Below are 19,295 nucleotides of genomic sequence, written 5' to 3'. Positions count from 1 at the left end.
TAAAGTCAGGCATCACTTATCACCTCCAATGCTGAGCTGTAAAAATAAACAAAAGAATGGCTGGCTGAAACCAGTGTGGCACAGGTGCCTGAGGTGTCCCAAGGGATGAACTCCAGCCAAAGAGAAGCCTCAAAGTCTGACTGTAGCTTTATGTCCTTCTGAGCTCCTCACCTCTGCAACAGGTATAATGGCTTTTATAACAATATTGCAAGAACAAAAAAACATTAAAAATTGCAAAAATATCAGGTATGATGATGAAGAGAGTGCAGGTAGATTTAGATTTTTGGAGTGCAAAGAAAATATGAGAAGGAACAACAAAATGCACTACAGGAAATGGCTTCACTCTGCTGGAACTTCAGGAATGTTTTCAGGGATGTCATGGACATCTATTAGAGTAAATGTACATGGATGAATTTTTTCTCCTCTTCATAATTATTTCTATTTTATAATAGCTGCAAGAGCCTGCAGGCAATGTATTTTCTTGAACTTTTTGGGTGGTTGAAGTCATCTGATTTTTCTGATGCTACACAATTCATTCAAAGTGCTTAATACTGATAACCAGCCACAGATGCACTCCTGGGCCTTTCCCATTGCCAACAGACTGCCCAAGGTGACCAACTAATATTGGGGCTTTTTCAGCTAAAATTGGGGAAACCACAGAACTTTAAATCATATAAAAATATCTATGTGATAAGCAAAAGCCAAAAAAGTCATCATAGATGCCTTCTGCATTTTTTTTAATTTTTCTGAACATTCCCAAGTGGGAGGCTGAATTGTTTCTCACCAAAGGCATTTTCTGCACAATCAAAACTTCTATGATATTCTATAGATTCATGCAGCCTTATTTATTAAAACACAGGGAGCTGAGCATTATTAAATGTCTGTTTCTGGCAGCCCCTGCAGATATAAATAAAGGAGCTAATGAGAAGAAAAACTGCCCCTATTGCCTCATTCCCAAGGCACACATCCTCTATAAGCTGGATTGTGATGACAAATGGTTGTTTTCACCTTTATATACCTCACCTTCCATGATTACACATATAGATGAAGAGCTTTTTGGACAGTAAGCATAACTTGCCTCAGACAAGACACTGTCTCAAGAATTTGATTCCAGCTTTACTAGCAAGAAGCTGAGCAAAGGTGAACTCTATTAATGTATGGGAAAGCTTATGTTTATGCACCTAAAAGAAATGGATGTGAGTAGAATTTCAGTAGCTCACCTTGTAAAAGCTTTGCCAAAGCAAGCTCAGAGAGTATTAAATACATCTATTGTTCCTATATGTTTTTTCCCCCTGTTTTGGACTGGTTTTTTTTGTATTTCTCTAAAATTACACAGAAATCAACAACCCTCTTGCAACTGGTATCTTCTGAATTTCTTTCTAATCTAACTGTTGTCCAGAAAGAGAAGATAAAAGAACAAAACTTTGAAGAATGGAAAGTTAAAAATATAGGGTCCCTCTAGGTTTGTGTGAAAATACAAATTAAAAGTTGGCATGGTACATGCACCTTGAGAAGTTCTAAGCAGCCACAACTTCCATTTAAACAAAAGAGTTATCAGGGACCAGTAACTACCTCCATAGCAGGTGTCAAAAAGGATGCTTTCTTCTTTAATTTCACTTAAAGGAAACAGAGGGGAAAAAAGTCTAAAATATCTCTTCAAACCATATCACTGTTAAAAATATATTTTGCTTTATATTTTATATTGTATTTATATTCCTATTATTTCTCAGGTTTACTAATCCTGCTAAAGATAATGATCTTTAGCACAATTTGGGGCATGAAATGTGGGAGGACAGTGTAAGCAGAGAACTGAGAGCATCTTCATAGACAGCATCCTTCTCAAGCCCCCTGGGGGTTACTGTGCTTTGGTTTATATGGGTGGATTTTGTTTCTCCTGCTTTCCCTCTTGCTTCTTGTATTTATAATTCCTGCTGAAGTAGTAAATGAAAAAGAAAAATAAAGCTCTTGAAGATCTTGGGGTTTTTTAGGTTTTTTTGTTTGTTTCTTTTTTTGGTTTTGTGTGTGTGGGGTTTTTTGTGGTTTTTTGTTTGATTGTTTTTGTTTGTTTGGTTGGTTTTTGTTTTGGGTTTTTTGTTTGGTTATTTTTTGTTGTTTGTTTTTTGGTTTTTTTTTTGTCTAGAAGGGAAGCAGCCTTTTTCCTCCAAACTGGGTTTTTACTCCTAAGACTCTGTGGCTGTGGTCTCAGCAGAATGGACCAACAGGCAGAAGCTTGAGAGCAAGCCCTGGAGGTCAGAACATAACAAAAAGTGTCCAAAAATCTTATGCTTCTGTGAGATTCACTGCTTAATCTGATGGTATTTGTACCTTGTATTTCTGAAGGTAATGAAACATATAAATACCACAGAAGAAGCTTGGCATCCACTTATGTCATGTTGGAGAAAGGCTGCTGCTTTCTGAGATGTTATTCCAGCTTGGATAATTATGTAACTGAAAGCAGAATTTCCCCTTAACATTTCTCATAGCTTCAGGAAGCTCTCTTTTGGTAGCAAAGTGACCCACACTGGAAATCTAAATATTAAAATAAGACTCTGGGAGCCAACCTATCCTTAGAGTAAATGAGAAGGTGAAGAAGCTGAGAAATAGAGACCACATGATCTTCAAGATACAATTAGCCCCCAAGAAGGTGGACAAAAGAAGCAAAAAGTGTCACAAATAAGATTTTGGTGATAACATTGAAAAACTCCAAGAATGCACATTTTGCTCTGAATCATTTTTCATTCTCCTTACACAGTTGGCTATCAGAATGAGCAAGCTGTATTTCATGTTCCCTTCCTTATTGCAATTATTTTCATAAAGTTAATTAATTTTTAAAATTGCACTGTTCAAGGGCATTTAACAATAGATTATATGATAATCTCTCCTCTGTAGGGATGAACATTTCCTTGTACATACTGGGAAAAAATCTCTGTGAGGCATCCAAGGATGCACTGGAATGCCACCATGATACTCGGAGTATTATAAAACACTAAAAATACTAAAATAAGACTATAATAACTCAAATGACACCATAGCTCTGATACGTCTTGCCAAAAGCTTATCAGTGGAAAGGCCCAGTGCAGTGTTTAGGAGCTTGCAACTTTACTTCCTTCCTTTGCACATCCCTAATCAGAAGATTATTCTGCTTTGAATTTCATTAGTTTGGTTGGAGTCTCTAGAAAGAAGGCTCTGCCTCCTTGTAGACCTCAGATCTATACTCAGTTGTGGTGTAGAAGGTGGAAATTCTCCTGGTGGCCAACAACAGCAGGAGATAAGGTCAGCTCTGGAGTCTGCTGAACTCTCTGCCCCATCACCAACACCATTTCATTTTGATGCTGCTTCTGTTTTCCTTGGAGGATCTGAGCCAACGTGGCTGGGTCCAACCCAGCTTAATAAGTGAGATGCTCTGAGTTCCAGGTTAGGGAAGAGGGTTGTGAGTTGAGGTTTGGGTTTTTTTGTTTGTTTGTTCATTTTTTGTTTGCTTTTCGTTTTGTTTTGGGTTTTTTTGTTTCTCGTTTTCCACGTTCTTCATACTTTAGTAAAATCATCTTGGGTAGAAATGGTGCACAGTCCTTTAATTAAATCAGCTCTAAGTTTTGCCTGAATGATTAACAAAATGAGAAAATTCTGTCTTGCTATGGAAGCACTACTCTTCTGTATTTCTTCAGTCTTTTCTATTCCTAAGCCCTTTCTTCAAATCAGATCCCCAAGCTGATATTTGTTCCTTTGGGCTCACCTTACAACTATAATCTGTGACTAAATCAAGTTAATTTTCTTTTGCCACTAAACTGCAAAACAAAACAACAAAAAAACAAGCAATAAAAATAACAAGTTCTTCTTGTTGTTGTTCACAAAGCATGGCATTTTCATGGCTAAAATTGCCCAAGGGAATGGAGAAATTAATTTCAATAAATTGGATTTTATGGGTATAAAAGACCTCTGAATAAATGAAAAGCTATGAGATGACATTTGGATCAAAGGAGATTTACCCATTGACTTTAATGGACGTTGAACTGGGTCTTTGATTAACAAACCACCTTATAATGAAGTCACAGAGAGGCAGGAACACTGCCTGGAAAAGGTGACAAAGCACAGGATTAAGGAATTGATTTGAGGTAGGGAGGAATATTCAATATAACACAGTTTTCTAGCTGTGCAGAACACAGACCCAGGAATGACACAATACAGATGGAAACCTCTGTAATCATTTTGAGAGCATCTTCTGCTCACAAGTCTCATGAACCCAGAAGTCCAGGTCTGGCTCATCACCTCTGCTCACCAGCACTGCCTTTAGATCCTACACACTACATTTACCTCACTTTAGGTAAAGAAAACACAAAATTGTGAGCCCCTCTTTATTAATTGGACATGCCTGATGATATTTCCTTTAACATGAACAGAAGGCTTGCTTACAAACCACAGAATGGCTGAGGTTGGAATGGACTTTAGAGATCATCTTCTTCAACCTCTCTGCCATGGGCAGGGACACCTCTCAACTAGACCAGGTTGCTCAAAGCCTCATCCAGCCTGGCCTTGAACACTTCCAAGGAGGGGGCATCCACAACTTCCCTGGACAACCTGTGCCAGAGTCTCACCACCCTCGTACTGAAGAACTTCTAAGATCAGTCTAAACTTAGTGAACTGTGATAGGACCAGAGGGAATGGATGGAAGCTGTGGCAGTGGAGGTTTAGGCTAGATGGGAGGAAGCATTTTTTCACTGAGAGGGTTGTCAGGCATTGGAATGAGCTGTCAAGGACAGTGGTGGAGTCACCATCCCTGGAGGCATTTAAAAGGCATTTGGACTGGGTCCTTAGGGACATGGTTTAGTGGTTAGATTATGGTGTTGGTCAAGGGTTGGACTGGATGATCTTGGAGGTCTCTTCCAACCTAAAACATTCTGTGAATCTGTGAACCTATTCTCCTTCAGCTTAAAATAATTTCCCCTTCTCCTATCGCTGGACATTCCTATGAAAAGTCCCTCTCCAGCCTTTCTGGAGGTTCCCTTCAAAAGCAAAGCATGGATTTGCACATTAATGACTGCCAAGCAGACACTGATATTCATATATCTGTATGTACAGCAGTGAAAAAGTTCACCAAAGTTTTCTAGTAGGCTTGTACAAATGGAGAATATTCACAATTAATTGGTAAGTTGCTAAAGGATATAGCTCATAGGGGACCTACAAAAATGTGCATTCCGTTTATATCCATATATATAAATTTTTGTTCATTCACAACCAGTGCAATAAATCATCTTTCTATCTTCCTGCTTATTTTGTTTTCAATTCAAGTTTTGTAAATGTTGATAATCTGGTATGAGCAAGGGTCTGCTCTAAATTGTAGCACTGAAAGTCAGTAGTTACTGAAGAGAATAGATTTATAGCAGTGTGAGGCCATAATAGGTCAGAAACAACTGCTAGAATGTTCCAAGATCCAGAAATAAGAAAGGGTGATTTACAGCTTAGGATATGCAGGATTCCTCAGCACTTTTTTTTCTTCTCCTTTCAGTGCTGGCAAATTTGGTGATGAGATGCAATGTCAAAAGAGAGACCAGCTGATATCCATCCATACTGCTGCTCTCTTCCCTGCCCAGAGCAAGTAACACTCAGGGAGGTATTAAGGATGCTCACCATTTGGGTGCAAAGGACTAGATTAGGTTTTTTTCATCAGATCAGTCTCCTGACCCAGCTCTGACAGTGCTTGCACCAGTACAAGGATGGTGACTGGAAGACAAATTTAGCTTTGTCTCTGAAACCCACAGAAACACAAGACATTTGAAATGTTTGCTCTGTTTTACTGATCAGAGTCAGGTTTTTGGTTTTTTTTTTTGTTTTTTTTGTTTTTTTTTTTTTGTTGTTGTTTGTTTGTTTTTTTGTTGTGTTTCTGTTGTGAATATTAAATGGTGAGAATACTGCAGAAAAAGTGGGAGTATATGGGCAGCTGAAGGACCCAAAGTGAAGAGGCCACACAGACAAGGCTCAGGGCATCACATGAAAGAGATGAGATCCTTTCAGGAACATCTTAGAAACAGGATCAAACTCCAGAGTCCAAAGTAAACCTCCAACATATGTAGACATGGAAAGGCCAAATTTTATCTTGAGCTGCATCAAAGAAGATCTCTCCAGCAGAGACAGGTAAGCAGTGTTACTCTTTTAGCTATAGAAAGAGTGGCAGAGGAAGGGGAAGGGACCAACAGGCTAACCAGTAAAGATAACTATATATAGAAAATTATTGAAAAAGTTGTATAACCTATCTGCTTGTGGTATCACAATAAACAGACTCAGGAAATAATATTTTTAAGGATGAGGGCTACAAGGTGGGGGCAGGTGGGCACAGGATTCATTTTCTAAACTAAGAGCAGATTATTGGGCTGCCACGAGCTTTCCACACAAAATGCTTCAGATTCTGCAATAACTGCTTCCAAGGAAAAAAGATTTCAATGGCCAGCTTTGCATTAAAGGCTATTTCTTGACCTCCTCTGAACACCCACCCCTCCCCGCATAACAATTTGCACCAAACACCCATGGACATTCAATATTGAACAACTAATTAAAATTTTTGCTGTTTTCATTGCTTTGAACAAGAAACTGGTTTGGGCATTTTCAGATCTTCATACAAATCATACTTCTGCAGCTCTCATTCCAAAACTTAATTAATAGTTATTATTATTTATGACTGCACTGCATACTAGTACAAGCTTTAATTTGGTCTTCTAAAAACAGAGCCTGTGGCTGTGTTCTTAGACTTTTTTTTCTTCATCCTTTTTTCTTTTCTGAAACAACATTATTAGTTCAAGTCTTGCAGCTTGTTTTTTTATATCTGGTGTTATGTCTTTGTCACTCTTTCTCCTTTTTACCCTTCTGCCTTTATTTTTACACTGCTCTAACTTAACTGCATTCTGATCTCTTACTCATGGATGCTTCAAGGACATGCACATCCTTCCATTATTGTTAGTCCAGACCTTAATTTTATTCCAAAGGTCATATGGTCTGTATATCCAGTGGGCACAGTAGATGCCTTGTGTTTACACAAAATAAATCTTTCTCCTTAACTGATATTCACCAGCCTGGTTGTGCCCTTTGTGTGAAGCCTGGTCCTTACCATCTCCAGAATATCTGTACCCATTGCCATTTCTGCTAAAATCCCAGTTTGTTCTGTTCTCTAATCACTTACTCTGTGTTACCCTTCCCCATTCTTCACTGACTTCTGAAATTCCTGCTATCCAGAGACACTAAGATCTGTTTCTGAGTGAAGAGAAGCAGAAATGGCCACCAGCTCCCTCTACCTTGCCAAGTTTGGTTTGAAATTTCTCTTTTTTAAATGCTATTGGGTTTTCTCTCCTTATCCTGCCTCTCGTGTGCCATAATTTTTCCATCTATAAAGCACTTAATAAAATGCTTAGAGATAATGAAAGAAAAAATAAAAATAAATAAAAAAAGCACACCACTACTATTGCTGTCCATACAAATGTTACTTCTTTACCTCTCCAACTCATGTCCTGTCTTTAGTATTTCAGATTCCATAATATCTTTAGAATATTTTTAAGTCAGTGCTTCCCTCTCTACCTCTCCTGTCTTCTGTAACTGCTCTCTTGTCCCATCCACTCAATCTTGATCACTTCTTCTAAAAAAATTTTGCTATGTTTTGTGTCTCTCCTGCTTACAATTGAGCAACTCTTGATATAATTATCCTGTAGCAGCATTTTTATTTAAAAAGTGAAAAGCTAACATTTGACTGTATGAACTGCAGCCAAGAATGCATTTCTTCTCATTTATTATTCTGAAAGTAACATATAACACTGTCTATAAAGCATTAGGTGCATAAAGGAGAGAAACAGAAACCAATGTGATTATTACTAAAATAAAAGCTAAGAAATTACGTTACCAGAAAACCTTGGCAGAATCCTCTGATTACAGTTGGCAAAGATAGATTATGGACAGCCAGTTATAGCCATCTGATTCCTTCTTTGTGAATCTTCTGATTTTGACTGCATTTTCCTGGGGAGAGTTGCCTCAAGCTGAATTTGTTTAGATTGCAAAATTCCATCACTTACAGGAATAAAGCCTGAAAAAATGTTGTGGTTCCTTTCTACCCCCAGTTACAAGGATTCTCTAAATATTTGACAGCTTTCATAGGAAAAGCTCCAGGAGGATTCGATGATCCAAAATACCTCATCTGAGTGCTTGTGAAATCTTAACAGAACTTATTTAAATCCATTGGGATGCAGCTCCATGATCCCACACTGTTTCCCTAATACCCCCAGCCCCCCATCCAGCTCACAGCACCAAGGAAGTGGAGCTGCCCTGTGTAGGATTTCATCCTTATCTACTGAAGATGTGGAAATGTGGCAGGAGCATGAAAAAGGGAACTGCAGAACAAGAAAGGATGAACTTAGAGTAACTCAATGCTGCTCCTGCCCTCAGGGTCTACTGTGGTCTTAAAAAGCAGGGACCGAAAAAGATGGAAAAAGCATCTTCCCAGAAACAGTGTTTTCTCCATTTCCAACTCTACAGCCAGCCTGAGACAACAGCAATGGGATTATTGTTAGCACATGCTAACAGCAGAAATCCCAAATGCTCTGCAAAGTCAGAATGGCCACCTCGTGATCCCTTTGAGGGCCCCAGTGCCACATGTGCAGCCTGGCACAGCCTCCTCAGCTGGGAGGTGCCGTGAAAGCACCAACCTGGGCAGCTGAGCCCCAAGAATGATGCTGCAGAAAAGCCAACACCACCAGCAACCATCCCTGCACTGCATGTGTGCTGGGGATACTGTGGGAAACACAATGCATGCTGATGTACTTAGAAGGTGATGACATAATGAGACACACATTATAACCTTATTTCCCCTCACAAAGGGAAACAAATTCATGTTGCATGGGTGAGGAGAAATACTTCTTTTCCCCAGGAAGCTGACTTGGCATCCTTAACACACTTGCATGCAATCTTTCTCTTTCCTTAAGGAAGACACAGAAACAGCTGTAAAATATTGACCAGATACCTGCCACAAACTGTTAAATATTAGGAGCAAACTGGCTCCCAAATGGTTTGATTTCATGTCCTTTCCGTGCATGGAACTGTATTTAGAAAAGCAAATTTCCCTGCACGCTGAAGGAAGTTGTGGCACACGTGTCTGATTTGCATGTTCAAAAGAAAATTTTGCATACGCAATGGATATCCAGAAATGACTTTTCATTGCAGTATTGCCTTTAGAAAATTGTGTCCCATTAAATAATTCATGTTATTCTCCTAGCAGAAGAAACCCCAAAGTGTCTAGTGAGGAATTAAATTAGGAAAAGTGGGGATTCGGAAAATATTGTCCTGTGCGATGCAGCAGTAACACTTCACTATGGTTGTACACAGAAAACAAACAAATTGCATCATTTGGAGCTCAGATATGCCTTGGATAATCTAGCTGTAAGGATGTGAGGGGAAATGGGAGTATTCCCAGGTAATTCTCCCTACACAGAACAGGAGGGCTCTGCCATGCTCTCACTTTGCAAGGGGCAGGTGGAGATTCGACTCCATCAGCACCACCAAAGTGGCCACCAGAGCAGCAAGGGCAAGAAAGACAAATATTGAAAACCATCTGGGCAAGATACAACTATATTTGAAGGCTCGGGACAGGTTGTCCAGCCTAACTGATAGCAGAGGCTGACTTTTTTATTTTTCAGTGTCCAAAATTTTAAGAGAATAAATTGTTTCATAGAAGCCTGGGAGAAACATTTGAGCTCCAAACTGTGAATACTGCAGCTTGTATAAAGCTCCTGGTTTTAGAGTACATTCAAAGCCATTGTGCATTGGAGGTCGAAATAAAATAGCTGATCAGCTAGAAAATTACCCAGGAAAAAAAAAAAAAAAAAAGGAAATAATGCGTGGGAACTCAATTATTGCATCTCAGTAGAAACTGTTCTTCTGTTATCTCCATCTCCAAACTCTGTACAAGCTTCCTGTTGGTTACTGGACTGATATTGACTGAGACTAGTATACAGGTCTTGGCCTTATTATCTGATAGTTTGTAATATCTACTACTTGATGACTTGAGGAGAAATTACATTTTTAAAAAGCTTGATATTAATTTACAACCTACAAGGTTTTGCTCATTATTTCTGGAACAGTCTGCTCAACTTCTAGTCAGCAGCTACAGCAAAGGATGCTGACCCCATTGATGAGGCAATCAATTATGCTGAAACAAAACAAAACAGTCACTCCAAGGAAAGGAAGCCTACGGTTTTCCTCCAGAGCAAGAGAAAACAGGGAGAATTTGGCAAATGAAACAGGACAAAACATTTAATTCCCATTTTCCAAGGAGATATATTTTAAATTTGTATGAAATATGATTTTAAAAAATCAGTGGTCTTCTATGCTGGACAGGTTTTCAGTGACTGAAGACCAAGCAGGGCACCCATCCAAAGCTGTGGCTCTACAGGCATGTGGCACTCTGGAATGAAGGTTTACATGCCAGCAGCTGTAACTATCCCAGCTAGCAATGATTTAGCTTTCTGTGATGTCTAGAGTGCAAAAAATCCAACCTATATCTTTAGATCACAACCATCTGAAATCCAGGCTTAAATTCTGCCCTTAAAGAAACTGCAGCCCAGCTTGTTGCTGTGTGCATTTTAGAGAATAAAAATGATTAATTCTGCCCATCAGTGATATTTTTGCTTATGAGCATCACAAACCTTTGCTGCGTGCAGCAGAAAAAAAAATAATAAAAAAAAAATGCTTAGTTACAAACCCTTATTCAGAACTATGTAACAGTGCTAATTACTAAACACTGGAAAGACTAAATAAAATATAATAAAATGCTGACTTGAAAAAAAAATGAACAACTAGAACTTACTGCAAAACAAAACACCTTCAGCCTAATTGCATTTACCATAATTTTTTGGGTGCATGATTTTACAAGGCTGAGTTCAGAAAAGATACTCAGGTTAAAAATAACAGAAGAAAGTAATTGGAAAACAAGTAAATCAAAATGGAAATCTATCATATATTACGAGCTCCCAGGATGAGCTGAACGTCTGAAAAAAGAGCAGAATGATCAATTCCTCACCACAAGAAGGAGAGATGCAAAGATTGGGTTGGGAAGAAACTGAAGGAAAACAGTGAGAGAGATCTCACCACACATCTCAGTCCTGCCTTGGAGTTCAAAATTTGCTTGGGGGAGGACTCCATCCATAGGGAAGGTGTTACAAGGTTCATAGACCTGAGTGAAATGCAGCTAAAATACAGATTTTCAAGTGTAGCTCTACATTAGGCTAAAAATAACTGCATTTTCTAGTGTTCTTGTTATCTTAAAAAGCATCTTGATTAATTACTCACACGATTATAAGGAATAAAATCAGATATTCTTGGCCAAGCTAGCTTGCTGTATTGTTGAGTAATTAGCCTCATTTTATCTACTAATGGCATGTCTAGAAATAAGAAAAATCTGATTTTTAACCTTGAAATATGAACTCTAAAAGTCTGTATTTCAGCATATGCATAGGAAGCCCCCACCAGGGAATACTTTCAAACACAAAAAATCAACTTTGAAACTTTGAATGCACTTTAAGGGTCAAAAAGCAATGGAAACAAATGCATTATTTAATCATAAAAAACCCCATACTCGATTCAGTTCAAGTCTGAGGAGGGAGCTCAGGCTCTTAGAGGCAACTGAAGCTGCAAACAGGGCTGGAGCTGAGCTTTCCCTCAGCCCTTCCTCTGCCCTTCCTCTGCCTGGGAGAGATGGGGAGGTTGAAGAGCTGGAGAAGAAGCAGCTTTTAGTAAGAGCAAGCTGCCATTTTTTCAGAAACTGTGAAGGAGAGAGTAAAAATGGTGGGGAACTCCTTGCTTACAAAAAAAATGAAGCCATTATTCAAAACTGGGAAGAAACACCTTTAAGGGCTACTAACACATTCTGCAACTCCATGGTGAAATTCTCACCCTTTTTCACCCTTTCTCACCCCCTGCACATTGTTAGCAGCTACATATTTATTACAATCTTTGCTTTTCTCCTTCATCCTCATTGTGAGTAAGGTCCATTTCTTACCTGACCACCACAGGCTCTGCTTGCATTACAGTGACTCAAAGCTAACAGTAACTTTTAAAAAATGCTCAGAATACTCATCAGCTATGGTATCTTACCCTGAGGTAGTTGAGGGTGAAGTTTGTCAGACCCATTCGAGTGATGTTTTTGGACAGCTGCTCCAGCACCTGAGGGTCTTGTGCCTAAACAACAGAGGAAAAAAAAAAAATCACTTTGCTTTCTGTCTGTTTGTTTTCCCTGTGTGCTTGGTGGAGTGAAGGGAGGGTTCTTTGAAAAGAGGTGCTACTCCTGCAGAAAAATAACATGTTGATAAATTTATGCAATAAGCTACAGAGTGATGCTTGCATAGGAAAATGTAAAACCTTATGAAACTGGAGCAGAATAAAGTCTGTTCCAATAGCTTCCTTCTCTCTCTGCCCATTCCAAAGATAGACCTAGGAAGTCTGGTCAGGGGTGCAAGCAAGCAAGGCTCCACCAAAGAGATTCCTGAGAGACCACATTACACTTTGAGCCTTCCATTTGTTGGCTGGGAGTCCCAGGAGAGTAAGCAGATAAAGCCAGAGAAAAAATGAAGGTATGGCTTTTTTATAGTAGGAAACTGAAGCAGAGAGAACTCATCAAGGCACCTTCAGAAGAGCTGATCACATAAGTGATGTTAGGCACAGGCTGCAAGGTGGGCTAAGTTATTGTCCCAGAACTGAATGGGAAAAATGCAAATACAGTCCCTTTCTGACCCTAGGCAGGAGCTTTACCTGTGAGACCAGCCTGCTCCTTAAAATGAGATCAATCTCATTCCTAAAATGAATACCTGCTGGCTGCTGGCTCACCTGCTTCTACTTTCTTGGAATTGCAGCTGCCCCCTAAATGCATAACCTTGCTCCTGGCCATCCTCATTGTCCCCTGATGGAATAGTGGGGAAAAGTTTAGAAGATCAGCCCTCTAAAATAAAAGATAACCTGGGACAGAAATGGTAGGGCAGGTTTTCAAAGGTATTTTCTTCAGGTCTCTAAAAGCATTTTCAAAAAAGTCCAGGCCTCTTCAGTTATTTAACATTCCTCACTAAGAAAATATCTGTGGGGATCTAAATAACTCAATGTCAAAATACAGGCACGTATCTGTGTTTTTACCCTCTATAAAACTGTAGTCCTGCAATTAATTTTGTGTATGGAGCACTCCCAATCAGAATGCTTCCAGAGTGCAGACCTGAAACCGGTGCTAAGACTGCCCCTTGTTTGTCTGCAGTGATTCACTTTATAATATTTTGACTTCAGCAGGTAAAATATGTCATATTTTGATGTTCTGCTGTGTGTGTTTTCATTCAATTACAAAAGAAAAGTATTGAAGTGTGAAAAAAACCCCAAGATCTGGATTAAAATTCTAAAGTTTTCTAGGTAATTATTTATTTTCTGTTCTATGCAAGGGAAACACTGTTTTTTTTCATTTAGAGACTAAACACAATTTGTACCAATAAAGCTGAAAATTCACTGGCTTTAGTGTCACTCGTATCAATAAGAACAGATTTTGGACCCAAATCATACAGATCACCAAGCAGGATTAAAAGGAAAAGTATTTGCTAAAACAAACCAAAAACATAGCAACAGTAGCAACAATAGAGCACTGAGAAACAAGGGAGTGATGAAAAAACTTGCAAATGGAGGTAGTTAAAGGCAAACCAAAATATTTATAGCTAATTGCCTTGGGTGTGAAATTTGCTGGAGTTCTTCATAAACCTAATCTCATCTCTTTGCATTAGGTCAAGTGAAAAAAGGATTACTTACATGCATGGCTAGAATGCTGCGTGGGACTAATTCTCTGTACTGTCTAATAGTAAAGTGCCATGTTTTTATTCTCATAAGATCATCAAAAGTAAACTCCAAGATAAGACGTCCTTCTGTGCACACCTAGAATACAGAAAATGCATGAAATAAATTCCCAGGAATTTTGTTTTCAATGGCATTGTATCATTGATTAAACAACATTCAAAGCTATCAGAGCAGTATTCTACTGTTCATCTCTGCCAGATTAATTGGTTGCCTTTCTCTTGGGGAGAAAAAAAGAATGAATGTGGGAAAATTACTTCATAGGCCTTACCAAAGAGACAGCAACTTAGAATACTATAGATTTTATAACATTTTAAAAACACGGGAGTACTCTGTGCACTAATTTATTGCACCAATTCTCTTTCCCTTGCTACTGCTAATTAATGACTGAACATTAAAGTGGAGGTGGCTGTGGTGCAACTGGGCACACTTGGTGTCAAGTTACTGAACCAGGCATTCCCAACCTGTTTTAAAACATTCCCAAAACTGTTTTAAGTTGCCTAACTTTACAATAATGTGGCACAGAAACCTTCCTTTCATGGCCAGGTGGAGCACAGAGTGTCCTGAATGCCTGTGGCCAAACCTGATTTTTTTTTTTTTTCCCCAATTTTTTTACTTGTATTTTCCAAATGTTGTTTTTTCCATGCATTCTGTTTTTCTTTTTCTCAATTTTTTTCTAATTTTTCTTTCTTATCTACTTTTATTAAGCTTCCCTTCCAAGGAAAGGCAGCAGAGAATCTGCCATGGGGCTGTAGGAGCTGCATTGCTAAGGCAGGTTGGAGAGCCAGGGAAGCAGAGAAGAGGTTGCCCTGGTAGACAATGGAGCTGCTTCCCCTGAAAGTGGTTTAGGTGGCTTTGTGAGGGTGCTTGTCTGAGAAAGGAGAGAAATTATGGGAGAAATAAATGCAGCAAGTGGCTACTACCTGGAAATGAAAAGGAAAATAAATTACTGGGGACTTTGAAACAACAGTCCAGTACTTTATTCGGAAAAAAAAAAGATGCTGTTGATATATGGTGGTGTTAAAGGGTGTGAAATATATGCTCTGCATTCTATCCTGACTGGAGTATTCAAATGATGCTTGATCTAAAAATGAACTCCCTCTGTTGTTGATTTTTTTCTTCAAATTGGATTCTTGGACATACAACACCTATCCAAAGTCAACTTGCAAGTGCGGGGTACAGAGATATTGTGGAAACAGATGTAACAGTTGTCAGAAGAAAAGGCTCCTTCAAGTTTAATTTCAATACAAGTAATTTCTGATTAAACAGCCAGCCAGCCCAGATTTGGCAGAGTCTGTTGAGGCTTTTTACAAGCCCCAACTCAGACTTGGCTACCTCTTACTTGGGCAATGTGCAGCTTTTCTGCTTAGCTCTTCACTTGACATCACCTTAGTTTTTCCTTCTGTTTTTTTCAGCAAAACCATGCATGTAATTTTTAACAGGTGTCCTCTATAAACAAATTACTGTAAACCTATGGAGGAGAATCTTGCAACAGGTTCTCATCTGCCCTTTTCAACATATCTTAGTGCTGCCTTCAATTTTTTAACGTGCCTTATTTTGTCATTTGACCCTAGGTTTGATTTTCTTCTGAGTTTTGCTATGGTAAGAAATCACCCAGGGGTACACGTGCACACACATAAAGATTAGTACAAGAAGAAAAACATTTTATATTAATGTTACTGTGTTGAGGCCAAAGATCCTGGTTACTGACCAGTTAAAATGAAAATATTTCAGGTTTAAAATAATTTTTTTTTAGAATAATAATAATACCTGTGGCTTCTCAAATGTTCCTTCTGTTAAGCTCAAAACCCCACAGCTCTTACAGATTTATGCACTGGCATTAACAAATTTTAATAGAAAAACTGAAACACATACCTCATATCACAGTGGTAAAAATTTATATATCTTATAAAGGAATTTAATTTCCTTAGGTAGAGCAGAATTTTACGCATTGCTTTTAATCAATAAAATTGGCTCGGTCCTTATTTTAAGTGGGCCCTTTTTTTTTTTTCAAAAAAAAAGAAAAGAAAAAAACACTACCTTTTACATAGAATCCAAAAAATCAAAAGGGTCTCCAATTAAGAAAACATTTTCTGTTGTGCTGAATTCATGTTACCGTACTGTGAGCTCTGACATTTTGTTTCTGTGGTAACCAAAATCAGCTGATTAGTTGGCATGGCAACAGAAAAGATGTAATCCCAGCAGACACACTCTAATCAATGCCCCCAGCACAGATGGTCTCCGGAGGATCAACAAGAAAGAGGCTGGCAGGCATTCAGTATATCACGTGGTTGCTCTAGACTAGGCCAGGAAAAAACTAAAAAAGAACATTTCTCCAACTAACCAATAGCTTTTTAACCCCTTCACTGCACTCCTTAATTGTAGAGATTTCAGGAGCTTGCACCCATCAAAGCCAACTTTGGTTCTGTGCCTTCTTGCTGGGAGTCTTGCTCCTCTAACACCAGCCAAACCTCTTCCCCTTTTATTCATTTCTCAAACTTGGGTCGTTGCCTGAAAGGAAACCTCAAGCTTATCCAAATCTGAGAAATCTGGTGATTGTTAACACAGATTAAAATCACTGAGTGTCCAGGGCTTCACCTATAAAGTCCAGTGGGTGGCCCCATGCTTGGGTGCAGGAAGAGAACGATTCCAGCCTGGGGTGCTCACTGCTCTAGAGGTGAAGGTGAAGTTCCTCTCAGCCAGTCTATATATAATATAATATAATAAATATATATATATATTCCTCTCAGACAGGGAATAAAATCATTGCTAACTACAGAAAAACAGTTTGCCTACAGGTAACACGAGTGTCAGTAAACACAGTGAAAACAGAGACTTAGGAGGACTCCAAAAGGTTTCCTTTACCTGATGAAAAAAATGAGGCATCTGCCAGGTAAATAAACATGGTAGTCAGGGCTTCAGCCTCTTACCACGTTTAGTTTGTGTCATTGAACCCCATTAAATTCCTTGTATATATTTATACCTTGATAAAACAATTCAAGTGTGTGTCTCACTTCATAGGGACCTCTTGCCCTCTAAAGACAAGATTCACATTCTTACTGTTAGGGACTTTCTAGCCATATTTGTTTGACCAAAGAAAAAAAAAAAAGCCTGAAATGCCATTTTATATATTAGTCCAATACTGTATCATGCAGTGAGCTGCTCTAACTAGCAAAATGTCAAAATGAATAAAATGCAGCTGTGGATTCCTGATTCAATATGTGAACAGAACTATTTCAGCCCCTTCTACTAGAAGCTAGTGAATTTGTGGCTTACAAGTTGTTTGTGAAACTGAAACAAATATAGCTACAGTTTTATAGTTCTATTAAATAATATAGTTACAGTTTGCATTTTTGCATTAAAAAAAAGAAACATCCTGAAAAGAACATTCACTGGGTCAAATTCAGACCCCATCTAAGGAGCTTTGCACTCCACTGGAATGCTCCTTGTTATGGGAGCTCTGCTTTGTTCCACCCCTGATGCTGTGACTTGGAGTTTACCTTGGGATACAAGATGTGTGCTCCCAGTATCTCTGCTAGAAATAATTTGCCCTTACTAAAACACCCACATTTTAAGCACACAACCATTTAAAAACCCCTTGCTTTTTCTCCTACAATCCAAATCAAGTCCCCCACCTGAACTTTTCTAGTAGGATTCAGAGGTTTATTTTAGGATCTGGAAGGGAACAAGCAGGGCTGAAGCTGGCCATGCCCTGGCAGGGCTGCAGTGCAGAAGGAGAGGCTCATTGAACCCATCAGGATGGTGCTATGGGAGGTGACATTGTCCCCTTAGCCTGGTGCCTACTGCTGCTCTGCCTTTGACTTGCCCTACTGAGTAACTATTCTGTAGTGTGCTGCCATGATAAGTGCAATAAATTAACTGGATTGAGAAAAATGGGCAGTATTTACTGATTCTTTTATTTGCTGTTGTATTAACACTAACACAGAGGGCTGTGACAGAGAAACCATTTCATGGAGCTATGAGAAGAAGTGGCTACTGTCTTCTGTACATGGCCAGTATGCACAACTCCCATGGAGCAGTGAGGTGGCAAAGAGGTGCTACTTGGAATATCTGGTCTCTTTCCAGCACTTTCTTTCACTCTGTGTCTATTGAAGTCCCAGGAGGGTGGAGTGGGAGAGCTGGAATGACACCACCATCTCAGCCCACCTCCCACCTCCCACCTCCCCACACCCTCTCCTCTCTTCTTTGCACCCACTCCAAGAGCCAGGAAGACAGCAGGGAAGATGCTATGGAGGGATGGGATTGACATCTAAACCAGTGTAAGCCATGTTGGCCCTGGACATGGTGCTGTCAATAGCCTGTGCATTTTCTGACTCCAAAACCTCTGCGGTCCTTTAGGCCAAGAGAACCATCAAAAATCTCCTCCTGCTGATCCTTTTGTGCTTTACTCCATGCAAGGGTTAAAACTCACACAGATGAATGGGTATAAGAATGGGCACAAGAAAGAAAATCCTAATTTTTTGTTAATTCACATAAGGTAGAAGATACCTATTTTGAAAACGAGTTTACTGAGCTGTTCTAATATAGGAGAAGTTTTGTTTTCGTTTTTATTTTCCACCTTCTTGGTATTGTTTTTTTATAAATATAAAATGCTTAGTTTAATTACAGGACCAGAAGTGGCCAATGCATGGAGATAATTCACTATCAATTACAAATATTGAATATTCACTAGCTGCCTGATCCAGAGCATATTTAAATCAATTGACTCCTTCCATTGACTTCACTGCCCTTTGGACTGGCATCCTACTGTATTAAATCACTAATTTCCTAGTGATTTATAGTTCTCATACTGGGTAAGCATCAAAGGTAAAACATAGAATCTCAAACAGTTGGTTTCAACAATGTGAAATCTCATTGTTGCTTTAAAATCAAGGCCAGAGAAAAGGAGATGGGAATGCTGAATTTAATTCATGAACAATTGATGGTTCTGGCATCATGTGCTTCTCTTGCAATCTTTCTGGGAGAATTGCAGGGAATGCCCACAGAATTTTCCAGTCACGTAATGAATATAGAAAATAGTAATTAAATGGCTTCAAGGGGTTTCAGTATTAGAAATAATCTCAGACTACCAGAAAAATGCAACAGCCAATATTTTTCACCCTTAAACACACTGAAAAATAAAAAATATTAAAAAAAAAAAAAAAAAAAAAAAAAAAAAAGAAAAACCACCAATAAAAAAACCAACAACATGCTTTATTGAGTCTTCCCTGTTACCTTGGTAAACATGGGTTTTCCATGCTGAGTGACCATGGTGCATTGATCACAGTCCACTGTGATGGATGAGTTGTGGTATGACTCTTTTGAGTGCTTGAGAATGTAATACAGGTCTGTTACACCTCCTTCAAAGACAGTGCTAAAATAACGAGGAATGAGGGTCCTTCCAATTGCTGTGAGGAAAATACAAAGCAGAATTCAGCAAACGCTCCAGGTTA

The 19,295-nt window shown here is 38.9% G+C and overlaps 1 protein-coding gene across 13 annotated transcripts in view; it reads right to left on the bottom strand.

The window, feature by feature from the left end:
* The window catches only part of LDB2 (LIM domain binding 2), a 212,623-nt gene that overhangs the window by 34,898 nt on the left and 158,430 nt on the right, over positions 1-19,295 (bottom strand). For all 13 annotated transcript variants that reach the window (XM_071743886.1, XM_071743888.1, XM_071743890.1 and 10 more), the window contains 3 exons: positions 19,078-19,250; positions 13,801-13,923; positions 12,121-12,204 (listed from right to left, as the gene is read on the bottom strand). In XM_071743886.1, the coding sequence (XP_071599987.1) occupies positions 12,121-12,204; positions 13,801-13,923; positions 19,078-19,250 (380 nt within the window). The remainder of the gene's footprint in view (positions 1-12,120; positions 12,205-13,800; positions 13,924-19,077; positions 19,251-19,295) is intronic.

This window comes from Heliangelus exortis, chromosome 4 (genome assembly GCF_036169615.1).
Source record: "Heliangelus exortis chromosome 4, bHelExo1.hap1, whole genome shotgun sequence".
In the NCBI taxonomy this organism is placed as follows: Eukaryota; Metazoa; Chordata; class Aves; order Apodiformes; family Trochilidae; genus Heliangelus; species Heliangelus exortis.
The sequence above is the reverse complement of the archived record's forward strand: the minus strand, read 5'-3'. Positions and strand labels throughout refer to the sequence as shown.